Genomic DNA, 12,725 nt, shown 5'->3' on the forward strand with positions numbered 1-12,725 from the left:
TTACCTGTAATAAGTTTATGCTTTCTGAAGTGGGGAGGTCGTATTAAAAACTGTGGGGGCTTTGCTTGTGAGGTAGGACAGGACTTGCCTTATGGCAGGCTCTGAGGCTGTCTGTTTCTTGGATTGAAACTGATGAAGTACGGAAATGATGATTTTTTAAAATTTTTGCATTTATTTCAAATATATCTGTTGTTCTCACTAGTGCAGCTTCTAATGATTGCATTTTCAATGTCATTTGAGTGTTTGATCTGTAGTGTCCTCTTATTTGCAAAACATCTCCAAGTAAGTATATTTAGCAATTGGTTTAAGAGTATGTCAGCCTCCTGTAGACACAACTAGTTTAGTAGACTAAATTTGAGACTTCTGAAATACAGACACATGTTCAGCCATGCAAGCATTTTTAGCACTGAAAACATCTTACAGAAGACACAGCTTGGGCCTTCTTGTGAGGCAGACATTGTTTCATGCCCATACGTGCTTTCAGATCCTTGCTGCCCAGCAGCTGGCAATGCTGCACACACCTCCCAGTAAGGCCAGGACAACTGGGTGTCCTGACTGGGCAATCTGCTGGTAGGGGTCAGTAGGTATGGAGCAGTCAGGGCTGTTCTGGGACTTCCCATGGGACATCAGGCTTTGCTGGTAGAGTCGGCCCTTCCTTATTGCAGCCAACATTGAGTCAACACAAGAATGTGTACATGTGAGAGAGTCACTCTTCTAACTTGGAGAGGCTGTGGACTGAGGTCTTGATGCACAAGGTGCACGTGTCAGGAATTTGACCTGTATCGCTTGAACTTTGTGCTCTTGTCTGTGACTGTTGAGAAATCATGGATGAGCGCTGCCATTTTGATGCTTCCCACAGGCAGTAAGCAGCACAGTGTCAACAGTGGGAACTGCTGTTGGTGTCTTCAAGTGCAGCCTGGAGGCCATGCCTGCCCCGTGCTTCCTGTCACAAATGCGTGGAAGGCTGTCGCCAGCTCTGTCCGTGTGGGTTTCCCCGCTGAGGTGGTGTGATACATGCACGCTTGGACATGGCAGCATTTTTCACTGCCACCCTGTAAGCTGTCATGAGTGTCCGTGCCGTTTAATTTCACTTAGGTCTGGCTGAGGCATGCCACGCAGAGGGTAAAGCAGCTTGCTTTGGACATGCATTGCCAAAGGGAAGCTTTTCCTTTCCTGTTGGCTTTGTGCAGATCAGTGGGTTAAACAGCAGACCCCAAATTAGGTCTCTTGATTTGTACTTGTGTGGTTTAGGAAATGTACCTTCACCGCCACCAGAGAGTTGTGCAGCTGCTGCCTGAGCAATAGCTTTTTGCATCTTGCTGCCTACTTTTTGACTGTCTGCAGGCTATTTCTATCTGCTGCGCTGTGTCTAAAAAAGCTACGGAGAGCTCCTGTGGAAAGACTGTAGGTGGATCAGGTCACTCCACAAACGTACAGCACCGTATTGGATAAGATTGGCAGTTTAAACTGCTTTTTTTTTTTTTGGCTGCTATATGAGTGCAATCTTGTGAGTCAAATACTACAGTTTTCCAAGCAATCTGATTTATACAATCACGGCAGCGTTGATTGGAAGGACCTCTGAAAGTCCATGGTTTTGTCAAGGTGAATCTTGAAAAACTTGTAGCAACAGCACTCGTGCAGCCTTTCTGGGCAACCTGTTCTGCTTGTGCACTGCCTTTGTAATAAATTCGTTTCCCAATGTCCATCCTGTACCTCACAGCCATTGCTTCTTATTTCGTTATTTGGCCTTACTGAGGAGTATTTTGTTCCCATTGCAACCACCCGTCAAGAAGTTGTAGGAATTTCTTGGAATTGTTGCCGTTTTCTTGGAATTAAGATTATCCAGTGCGAACAATAGGCTTTTTGTTCTTCTTTTTTTTTCCCCTCTGCAACGTAGCATTCCATTTCTTGGTGTACTAAAATATTTTTGCATCCAGAATTTCATACCTATGGGGGAGCTTCCTGACTGTTATTTAATAGATTATTTTAATGCAATTTTGAGATTGGTTAGAGTCAAAGATCCTAATATGCTTTTACGCAGCAGCCTGTCTGGGAGGAGCGGTAAACTCAAGCTCCTCCAACCAGCGTGGCTCCTGCCTTTCTGTGGAGTCTGTGCACTGCAGAGGGTGGCCTTCAAGTGAACTTCTCATAGATGTGCTGTGTGGGGGAAATCTCCAGCACTGCTGGGCATGGCATCCTGTCTGGGCATCTACGCTTGGTGCCTTCAGGTAGGCCTCGCATGTGGGCCTCTGGCCTGGCAGGTTCGTTTGGCTGAAGTACTTAACAAGTGTTGCCCACATGCTGCTTTCACAGGTTCAGAGCCAGTTCAGGGGAGTCCCAGTTGGTAGTCGTTATGGTGGCTGTCAACAAGTGATTGGCATTTCAGTGAAAGCAGTGGACCACCCACCTGCTGTAGGACAGTCGCTCCAGGGAAGCCTTGACTAAGGTGGAAGGGCTATAGCTCATTTTTATTAAGCATTAGTAGAGCTAGAATGTAGCGTTACAGGATGATGATGTACGCTCACTGATGAGGAAAAGACTGAAAATGCTCAGAGAGCTGTAGCACCTCTGCTATGAAGAAAGGCTGAGGGAGTTGGGCTTGTTCAGACTGGAGAATAGAAGGCTCCAGGGAGACCCTACTGTGGCTTTCCAGTACTTAAAGGGAGCTTATAAACAGACTGATTTTTTACACAATCTGATAGCGATAGAATCATAGAATTGTTAAGGTTGGAAAAGACCTCCAGTATCATCTAGTCCAGCTGTCACCCCATCCCCACCATGTCCACTGACCACGTCCCTCAGTGCCACCTCTACCCTTTTCTTGAACACCTCCAAGGACAGTGATTCCACCACCTCCCTGTGCAGCCTGTTCCACTGCCTCACCACTCTTTCTGAGAAGAAATTAGGAAGAATTTCTTTACTAAGAGGGTGGTGAGGCCCTGGCACAGGCTGCCCAGAGAGCTGTGTGTGCCCCATGCGTGGAGGTGCTCAAGGCCGGGTTGGATGGGCCCTGGGCAGCCTGAGCTGGTGGGGGAGCAACCAGCCCATGGTGAGGGGTGGGGACTGGGTGGGCTTTGAGTTCCCAATGCAGCCCATGCCATTTTGTGATTCTGTGATGGTTCCATGAAGTCTTGACCATCTGATATGTCTACGTCTTCAGGCAGAAAAGCACAAATGGTCGCTGAGGTGAGTCACCTGGCTTCTCTCTCTCTCGACACCTCACTCCTGCCACACAGCTCAGGCATGCAGATTTTAGATGGCTTGTTACAGATCCTTACCTTCTCGGGTAAATTCAGGAGCAACAATCAGGGGAATATTTCTGTGCATCCGCATGAGGGGGGAAAAGCATGTGCTTTTCTAGGCACCGGCTTACCCGCCTGACATCATGCGTGGTGTGGGCGAAGGTGTCGTGTTTTGGAACTGGAGCAGTGTAATTACTGCGCTGAGCCGCATTGCATGCACAGAGACTGTTCCCCAGCTCCTCTGGGACCAGGCAGCTTTTTGCTTATTTTCTAGGTGGAGTATGTGGCCTGATGTACAGATCACAAAGAGCTCAGGCTGTGATTACCTCTGTGGCTGCCTTCTGGGTGGCTCCCGATGGCTGAGGAGGAAAAGCTGTTGGTTCCCTGCAGTCAGGGAGAACTTAGTGCTGACTGATCCTGCATGTGACAGTTTATCTGCTGTCAAGTTGGAGTCCCTTGCTGCTGCTGTGATCTGTTACTGCAACATGCCAGCAATGTGTTCTTACATTCTTATAGGTTTTTTTTCCAAGATGCGCAAACTGAAAAACGTGGGGGTATTTACTCTAGTAACTGTGATGGGGTGGGGTTTCTGTGTTTGTAATCCAGGCCACTGATGATGCTCTTGTGCTACAATATGTGAGTTAGCCATATAAACATCCCTTATTTATGTAAAGACGTGAGTAAAAGAATCACAGAATCACAGAATTGTAGGGGTTGAAAGGGACCTCTTAGATTGTCGAGTCCAACCTCCCTGCAAAGCAGGCTCCCTAGAGCAGGCTGCACAGGCAGGCGTCCAGGCAGGTCTTGAATATCTCCAGAAAAGGAGACTCCACAACCTCTCTGGGCATCCTGTCCCAGTGCTCTGTCACCTTTACTGTGAAGAAGTTCCTTTGCACGTTGGTGCAGAACTTCCTATGCTCACGCTTAAGGCTGTTTCCCCTTGTCCTGTCCCCACAGACCTCTGAAAAGAGGTTGGCCATGTCTCTGACTCCCACACTTAAGATATTTATAAACATTCATCAGATCCCCTCTGAGTCTTCTTTTCTCAAGGCTGAACAGACTCAGTTTGCTCAGCCTTTCCTCACAGGGGAGGTGCTCCAGGCCCTCTATCATCTTTGTGGTCCTCCACTGGATTCTTTCCAGGAGATCCCTGTCTTTTTTGTACTGGGGAGTCCAGAACAGAATACAGTACTCCAGGTAAGGCCTGACCAGGGCAGAGTAGAGGGGGAGGGTCACCTCCCTCAACCTGCTGGCCACGCTCCTTTTAATATACCCCAGGATCCCATTGGCCTTCTTGTCCATCAGGGCACACTGCTGGTTCATGGCCAACCTGTTGTCTACCAGGACCCCCAGCTCCTTCTCCGCAGAGCTCCTCACCAGCAGGTCATGTCTCATCCTGTATTGATGACTGCAGTTATAAAAGAATGAAAGAAAAAGTCCCCTTTTTTATTAAAAAAAAAAAAAAAAGATGAAGTTAGAGTGGGTGTTTCAACATGGTGTGTTTATTACACTTAGTGCTGTCAGTTGTTAGTGTAGAGAATGTTATAAGGCATTATTATTTTTAATACTGAGCTCCTTTTAATTATTCTCATTGATCAGTTAAAATATTCTTATTAACTTCAGTCATATGCTCTTTGTGGCACTTCTGTAAAGTCCTGCTTTGCCTCATAACAGAAGAGCACTTCACCAAGGCACACAGCCTTGCCCACTGGGTGTATCTCTGCTCAATCCCCCAGCAGGTGCTAACGCAGTGCACTAAACCCTTATTTTGACCCTGCGGTAAGCAGACTTTCTTCAAGTAGTAACAGAGGCAGATAACTTGGGTATGTAGCTTGGCTTCCATTAATGTATTTCAAGATGAATATTAAGTAGACCTTAGATTAACAATTCTGTGTATTCGTTATAATACTTTTAATTACTGCAAGCAATCATTCTGTTCCGTATGCTTAACACTGTTCACCACGTGGGTACTCTTCTTGTCCTCTTTCTTGCCACGTCCTCCTTTATCCTCAGTCCCCACTTCTCTGTCAGCTGTCTAAATAGAGTTGCCTCCAAGTTGTGCCGGATGACGCAATGACTGTGTGCGTGCTTAGAGGCCAGTTAGAAAACAAAATGATGAATTGAATTCAGTGCCCGAAGCAAGATTTTAGTTAAAACACAGAAAAAAGACAGGTAGTTATTACAGGCTATAGAAACAAAGTTTTACCTTTGTTTTCTGTATTGCTCCCAGTAGTCCCTGGTGGTGGCACTTCATCCTGTGGATCTGTTGTGAAGCTCATTGTCCTGGCTTGGATCCACAGCCCCAGCGGTGCTTTGCATTCTGCTGGGGCTGTCCCCGCCCGTGGGGCTGTGCATGAAATAAAAGCATTTCGGTTGTTAGGTGTAGAGCCTTGAATTCAAACCAAACCCCAGGCCTACACAAAGAATATGGCATCTGTTCTCTCTTGAATCACACTTCCACCTATAATCTTTTTCTCCTAAATGACTTGAAGGAAGAATTAACAATTATACAGAAATGCTCTTTGAATTCGTACCTAATTCACTGCTAATTTATAGGCAGCCAGAACTACATGCCAGTGTGCAATCCTTACAGAACTGAATTTTCATTAGGTTTTATTTTGCTTTTTGCCCCCCATTTATTCTCAGGTTTTTACATTACAGTACTCATTCCAGCTACGATGTCATTTGCCATTCCGTGTATGCTGAATCCCCTCATGTTGCATTTCAGATACTGATGCTGAATTCTTGTTCTGAGTGTCCTGACCAGGAGCATTACATTTCCTGCACAGTTTGTTTCCTTCATGCAGCATATAGCAGATTGGAAACAGATAATTATTCATGTCACACTTGTGATCTGCTTCACTTATTATTAGTGCTGTGTGGGGGCTGTAGGCTTGCTCCACATCATTGCTTTGTTCAGTCTGGGCTGGTGGAAAGAAAATGGTACAGATGTTGCTCATGTAAGTGCTTCTGCATCTGTTTCCGTCGTGTAAAGCAGAAAGGTGCAACGTTCCTTGGTTCGCTGCTGCCTTGCTTTGGGCAGTTACGGTAGAATGGAGTGTTGTATTGCCAGCGCCTCCTTAAAGGAATACAAGAAGTTGGGAAACCAGCTAGCTGTAGAAATGCCACTTTGCTTATCCTCTTTTTTTACCAATGGATTTGATGCCATTAATACAGGAGAAGGTTGCTGGGAGAGGTAGTGGTATGACTTGAACGAGAGCGATGGACCAGATATTGCAGGATCTGCTTGGTGTTGCCCCAAGCGTTGTTCTGGCTCCTTCGTAGAGGGCCCTGTGTCAGTGCGTGGACAGGAGCAAAAAGGCTCTACGACGAGGGCTGAGATGCATAGCTGGAAGCAGCCGTGCCTTGCACAGCTGGAGCACAGCCATCCCGTTGGGCAGGGGGGAGCTGCGGAGTGCAGCCTCCGCTCCTTCCCACAGGCTGGAAAATCACCCGGGTCGGGGCAGAGTCTCCATTTTTCTTCTTTATTCAGCCACAGATTCAATGTATGGCCTTGGTCGAGGTACTTTCTGTGAGTGTATTCCCCCTTTCTTAAGTTGGAAATAACCAGGCTGAGCAAACTGCTTTGAAATATAGGTATGAAAATAGTGTATAAATGTGCCAAGTAGCATTACTACATTTCAAGTGACCTTTTGGTCTGAAACTTTGCCAAAGGAAGGGGAGAGGAAGCCACTGTTGAATTGAGTTCTGCAGAGAGATCCTGCAAACAGATGGTGTTTGCATATAGGATGTGCTATTCAAGTGCAACTTTACTACAACGCTCTTCATTTTTAATAATTGCAGACGGGCTAAACTCCGGCTATATTTGGAACAGCTAAAACAGCTTGTGCCTCTTGGGCCGGACAGCACCAGACACACCACTCTAAGCCTGTTGAAAAGAGCTAAGATGCATATCAAGGTAAAAACATTCATCCGTATTTCTATATTTTTAAAGCGTAATCTTCCAGAATGTGTATCCATAGAGAGGAGTTAAATTTTCACACAAAATCTGTATCCATATGTCTGATCTTCTGGCTCTATTGGTCTGTATTAGCAGCAGGGTTTTCACTCAGAGTATCGAGTTTTTATGTGCTTTGCAGTCTCAGATATATAAAGTGGTGGTTTTGTGATTACTAATGGCTTACATTATATTAAAATATATGTATATCATGGGTGTTATTTGATTAATGTGTTTATTTTTTAAGGACTGAGCAAAGTAGCATTGTACTGCACTAATTTCAATGTAAAAATACCAATAACTAGTAATGAAATAACTAACGGAGTCAAAGGGATTACAGCTCCTAATGAGTCTCACCCTCATCCCATACCCCAGTAACCAGACCCTGGAGCATGTGCCAATCACTTAAAAGAAACCAAAAATAAAATCTCATCTCCTGTTAGCTGCCGCTCCCTTTGCATGCTTTGTGTGAGCAACACCTGAGCCACAAGCTGAAAACAAAAACGAAACCTCACCTGTGCTTTAGCAACAGTACAGGTTAGACATGTGCACAGGCAACGCAAAGGAGATTCCTCCTCAGCCTTCCTCTTTCCTAAGACATCGCAGTTTCACTCTCATCGTTCTCAGGGGAACGGAAACGCAGATAGACGATAAGCATTTAAATGCAGAAGGTTAAAGAACAGGTTTCTGATGCCGTGTCCAGGACTGTAATCGTTCGTCTGGCATTTCTTCAGTGATATAGGGGAAAAGAGAGTAAAATAAAAAGTGTCATGAGAGGCTGAACGCTGCCTGTGGTCTGGGAATATTCTGGAGGACAGCCTGCTGCTGTACAGCACTGACATTCAGTGCAATTGCAGAAATGGCTGTAATTCATAGGAAGCATTAAGGATGAATTTAAGCAAAGCCGTTCTTGTGAACAAGGTTACTGAGCTCCTTCTTCAGCTCTTGTAAGCACGTTTACTCCAGCTGAGCAACTCCTGTTTTGACCATTGGAGATTTTGGCCGCTTGTTTATAATTCAGAGTAACATGCATGAAAGGCACTGCGTGTGGTTTTTGTCTTGGGCTGCCCCCCTCTCGTGGGCTTACGCATACAAATTGAAAAACTGTTTTTACAAGTGGCAAATGTGAGAGATTAGCCATGTAGTTAACATTTCAGCTGCTGATAACAAAGCTAGGAAAAGATTCGTTCCCGGCCCATCCATCGCGCACAGTGCCAAGTACTCCTTTTCTGCAAAGTGAAACTGAAGCTTCGTTTTCTTTTCGAGATTCTAACCGAGCCTGCCTCCACTCTTCTGACGCCTGATTGCTGCCCTCCATCATGTCTGCAGGCCTTCGGATCACCACCTCCCTGCTGCACTGCCAGAGCAGGCACTGCCCCCTGCCCTTTCCGACGCAGCAATTAGTTCTGAACTTTTTACACGCACACCCGTACGTTGAAGCTTGCCCTGAGAGACTGGACAGTTTTGAGTCTCCTGGATATGAATCACCGAGTTCATTCCCAAAATAGTTGTTAGAGTTTGGGACTGCGGCCAGGAAAATACAGGAAATCTGATCGACTGGGCACATTTGGTTTGCTGTGCACATGGATGTACTCACCCATTTGCTTATTGTAACATCGTGTTCCTACCTATGATGCATATCTGAGTAGTGTGGCCTGGGAGAGAGCTTACAGTGAGGCTGCAGAAGTTAGGTTTCATTCGGGTAGGAAGCTGCTGAGTTGAGTAGTATCAATTGTATTTTCAAAGATAAATACATTTGCTTTTGGGGTTGCATTAGAACAGCAGAATCCTTGCAGTCACTTGGCTTGTGGTTTGCTGTATGCTGTCCCACCCCTCTCCCCTAGAAAACCACACATAGGTTCATTCAGATGGTAGGGAAGAGTCAGCAGCAGCTGTATTCACTCCCAGTACATCTCCTAAATCTCACCGGCCATGTAAACACTGCTCAAAGAGAAATTTGGTCTAGCTTGTAAGTGCTTTTTCTGTCAGAACCTGTAATTTATTTCATCACTTAGATTAAAATAATTGCCCTTTGTGTGTGTTTTGTTTGTAGCTCCTGCTTTTGATCCAGTCATATCCATTCTACTTTCTTCTCTAGTTATGTAGTCCATTTTTGAAAATAGCTACCAGTGACTGGAAAAGCATTCAGTTGAAATCTGAAGAGAATATCCCCACTCTTACCTTTGTACCAACAGTGCAGCACGTTTTACACTGTGTGAGGTGTGAGGAACACCTTATTTTATTCGAGTAACGGGAAAGATTCGTGAAAGGACCCATTCACAGGCTGTTTGCTGAGAAGCGTTGGATTAATAGTGCTGATTTTGTAGGGGGTTATCATAGAGTTATCAGAGAAGTGCTAGGAAAGAGAAATGCAAGAATGAAGGGAATTGTTGGTAAATTCCTCCTACTTCATAAATAATCCTGTAGCATTGATAATCAAGCACTCTTAAATGGTAAAAATTTCCATAGCCTGTAGTAGTACAGGGAGCATTGAGGAGCCTGTAATGGTTCCTTTACAGTGATAACTCTCTTGTTTCACCTAAAGAGCCATAAAATTCTGCTTGAAACCCGAGCCGTGCTCTAGTTATCAAAGATGATGACAGTTCTGCCTGACAAAATGATTTAAATATTCCCCAGAACCAAGGCAACAATCATTCAGCCTTAGCTGGGAAACTTTTGCTAGTGTCAAAAGGGTCTCTAAGGAATTTTTTCCTTTTACTGTATCCATGTATTTTACTGTGAAACCAATTCACTTCTGGACTGGCCAGCTGAAATTGTACAGAGCACTACAGAGCGGTAACAAAAATAATTTTGTCTGATCATCAATTCCTGCTCTAAAAGAACTGTTTAGAGAAGATCCTAAGTTACTGATGCTTTAACACAAGAACTGTTGGCTTACTGATGTTCTCACTCTTTAAGAAATTGGAAGAACAGGACCGAAAAGCTCTGAATATTAAAGAACAATTACAGCGGGAACACCGCTACCTCAAGCGCAGATTGGAGCAGCTATCCGTGCAGGGCATGGAGCGCATCCGCACTGACAGTATGGGATCAACAATATCCACTGACTCTGAACAAGGTAACTGCGCGGGGGCTGCCCAGAGGGGCCGGCAGCTGTGGGAGGGAGGGGGAGGCAGGGTAGTGAGAAAATGGAAAAGCACAATTTAGAACTAACAAGTTTTCAACAAAACCCAGACAAAACTGTTCTGTTACACAATCTACAGAATAAAAAGCGGCATCTTTTTGTATATTCTTTGCAAAACATTCTTTTTTTCCTGATGAATTTTCAATTTTTAAAGCTATTTATACAGCATGCCAGTTTTTTAAACAAATGCCATTTAGTGTTCCAGATTTTTAGTGTAACTATTGATGATGCTGGCATAATATTTTTTTTCCATGGAAAAAAGGAGGTTATTTGCCTTAATACATTTGCGTGAATGAATTAATTCCACATCACTTCTTGTGAAACTTCAGAATATTTTCTGTGCAGTGATCACCCGGTGCGATTCGGTTCTCATTTAAGAGTGAGTTCTTGGAGCTCCCCGTCACCGGTTCTGATCCTCTGATAAGCAGCGTGCCTGTGAGAGAGAACTCACACACGCCGCCCTTTTCAGGGCCCATGGGAGACGAGCTGTCGGTCACAGTGCCGCTCTGGGAGGACAGATGGCTGCACCGCAGTCACTGCGAGCTGACACCTGCACAGGTTGAGTTACCACGCGTGGTGCTACAGCTCAGAGCCCAGAGGGTTTGGGTTTTCTTCTTGGTTTGTTTTTTAAGCGTCTCTGAGCAGGTTGGAACTGTTCTGGGACAGCATTTGGTGTTGATGTCGTGCTGTGTGTATATGTAGATGAGGACAGAAGGGATTTTAATTCGCAGGTGGACGAGATGCTGCTTACCTCGGGAGCTACTGTTGCAGGCTTTTTTTAATTACAGAAAATGAATGATTCAGGTTTCACCTGAACGTTGGTTTACACAGGCAGCGCTGGCCCCTGGTTACTCGTTAGAGGTGCTGCGTTTCTGAAAATGTGCTTCTTATGTTTTCTTTAGAAGTAGACATTGAAGGAATGGAGTTTACACCCGGTGAAATGGACAGTATTGGAAGTGCCAGTGATGCTGAAGACCACTACAGTTTGCAAAGCGGCTCGAGCGATGGAGGTTACACACATTCCCGCAGACTGAATGCCAGGCTCTCATAGTGCCTGAGTTACCAGTTCAACTCAGGACCATCTGACTGAAGCACTTATATATGAATATTCCAGAGGCGTCAACTGCCACTCTTCCGGGAAACCCCAACCACAGTACTCTGACATGGAGGTTTCTTACCCACGGTTCCCTGCACTGTAACCACAATATTAGATATTGTAAATCATGGGTTTGCTGCAGAGAACTGTGGTTAGGTACAGTTGTGACTTAAAGCTAGCTTGATGTAGCTCTACTGCAAATTAAAGAAAATAAATTGTCATTCCATTCAAGAAGTATTAAATTCAAACTGTTGGAAGCATGGCATAAGGAAGTTTGACGATTATTTTGATTTTGCAGAAACCATTTTCAAACATCGACGAATAAATGGAAACTCCCATGCATTAGTGATTCAGAGATAGAAAAACCTAAAACTACTTCTTGTGGTATTTTTACACGGAAAAAAAAAAAGAATCCTGTATCTGTCATATCAATTCTTTCAGCAGTTGTTGTTTGGGTGAAGCAGGTGGATAAACCTTCAAATTGAAGATGATCTTTAGAAAAGGTCGTATTTACAAGTCACTACTGTACTTCAAAATGGGGGAAAAGCCAGCTCTAGTAATGACTTCATGTGGGATGATCTCAACTTTCTTCTGCTTTTTTGTATTCAGTATCCAACCAGCAGCAACTCATTCCATCCATGTTAACAGGAGGAGTAGAATGCAACACTGCAGTTTGGACCTGTTATTGTGGCATGGATGACATTGAAGCATTTCAGTGTTTTTGGTGGTTTTTTTTTTCGTTTCTTTGCCTGAAAAACACAGAACTCAAGTGATTCAGATTGTGATAGCTAATCTTTCCTTGCAAGGAAATGAAATTTCTGTTTGCTTGTATTTTTTTTTTTCTTTTTACACATGTCAATACATTTTTATGGAAGGCATGGCTTAAAATTACAGTATTCAGCTAGAAGATAATTAATCCTTTTTTCTTTTGCACACTATAATTGCATTTTCTATTCTTAAAAAAGTGCAAAATTTTAAATGTATGCTGTAAAACAGCAGAGTTTATTTAGTACTCATCAAGCTGTTCAGAACATATTTACCCAAATTATAGCAATACTATGAAGATGTATTTTAATACAACTTCTGCTTAGTGAAGTCATTAGAGCTTGGCTTGCCGGGTAAGAAAAAATGGACCAGTCTTTGCATTACCTGTTTAAAGAAGGTCTTTTAAAAAAAAAAAAAAAAAAAAAAAAAAAAAAAGAAGAAAAAAGAAAAAAAAAAGAGAAAAAAGCTATAAACACTTTTAGGGAAGTGATTTTAGCAAGTGTAGTCTATATTTCCTGT

The 12,725-nt window shown here is 44.0% G+C and overlaps 1 protein-coding gene across 6 annotated transcripts in view; it reads left to right on the forward strand.

The window, feature by feature from the left end:
- Positions 1 to 12,662, forward strand: part of MXD4 (MAX dimerization protein 4) — a 36,566-nt gene extending 23,904 nt beyond the window's left edge. For all 6 annotated transcript variants that reach the window (XM_021396328.1, XM_021396332.1, XM_021396327.1 and 3 more), the window contains 3 exons: positions 7,047 to 7,161; positions 10,120 to 10,279; positions 11,248 to 12,662. In XM_021396328.1, coding sequence (XP_021252003.1) covers positions 7,047 to 7,161; positions 10,120 to 10,279; positions 11,248 to 11,396 — 424 coding nt within the window. In that variant the 3' untranslated portion in view covers positions 11,397 to 12,662. The remainder of the gene's footprint in view (positions 1 to 7,046; positions 7,162 to 10,119; positions 10,280 to 11,247) is intronic.

The sequence above is a fragment of the Numida meleagris genome, chromosome 4, assembly GCF_002078875.1.
Source record: "Numida meleagris isolate 19003 breed g44 Domestic line chromosome 4, NumMel1.0, whole genome shotgun sequence".
Taxonomy (NCBI): Eukaryota; Metazoa; Chordata; class Aves; order Galliformes; family Numididae; genus Numida; species Numida meleagris.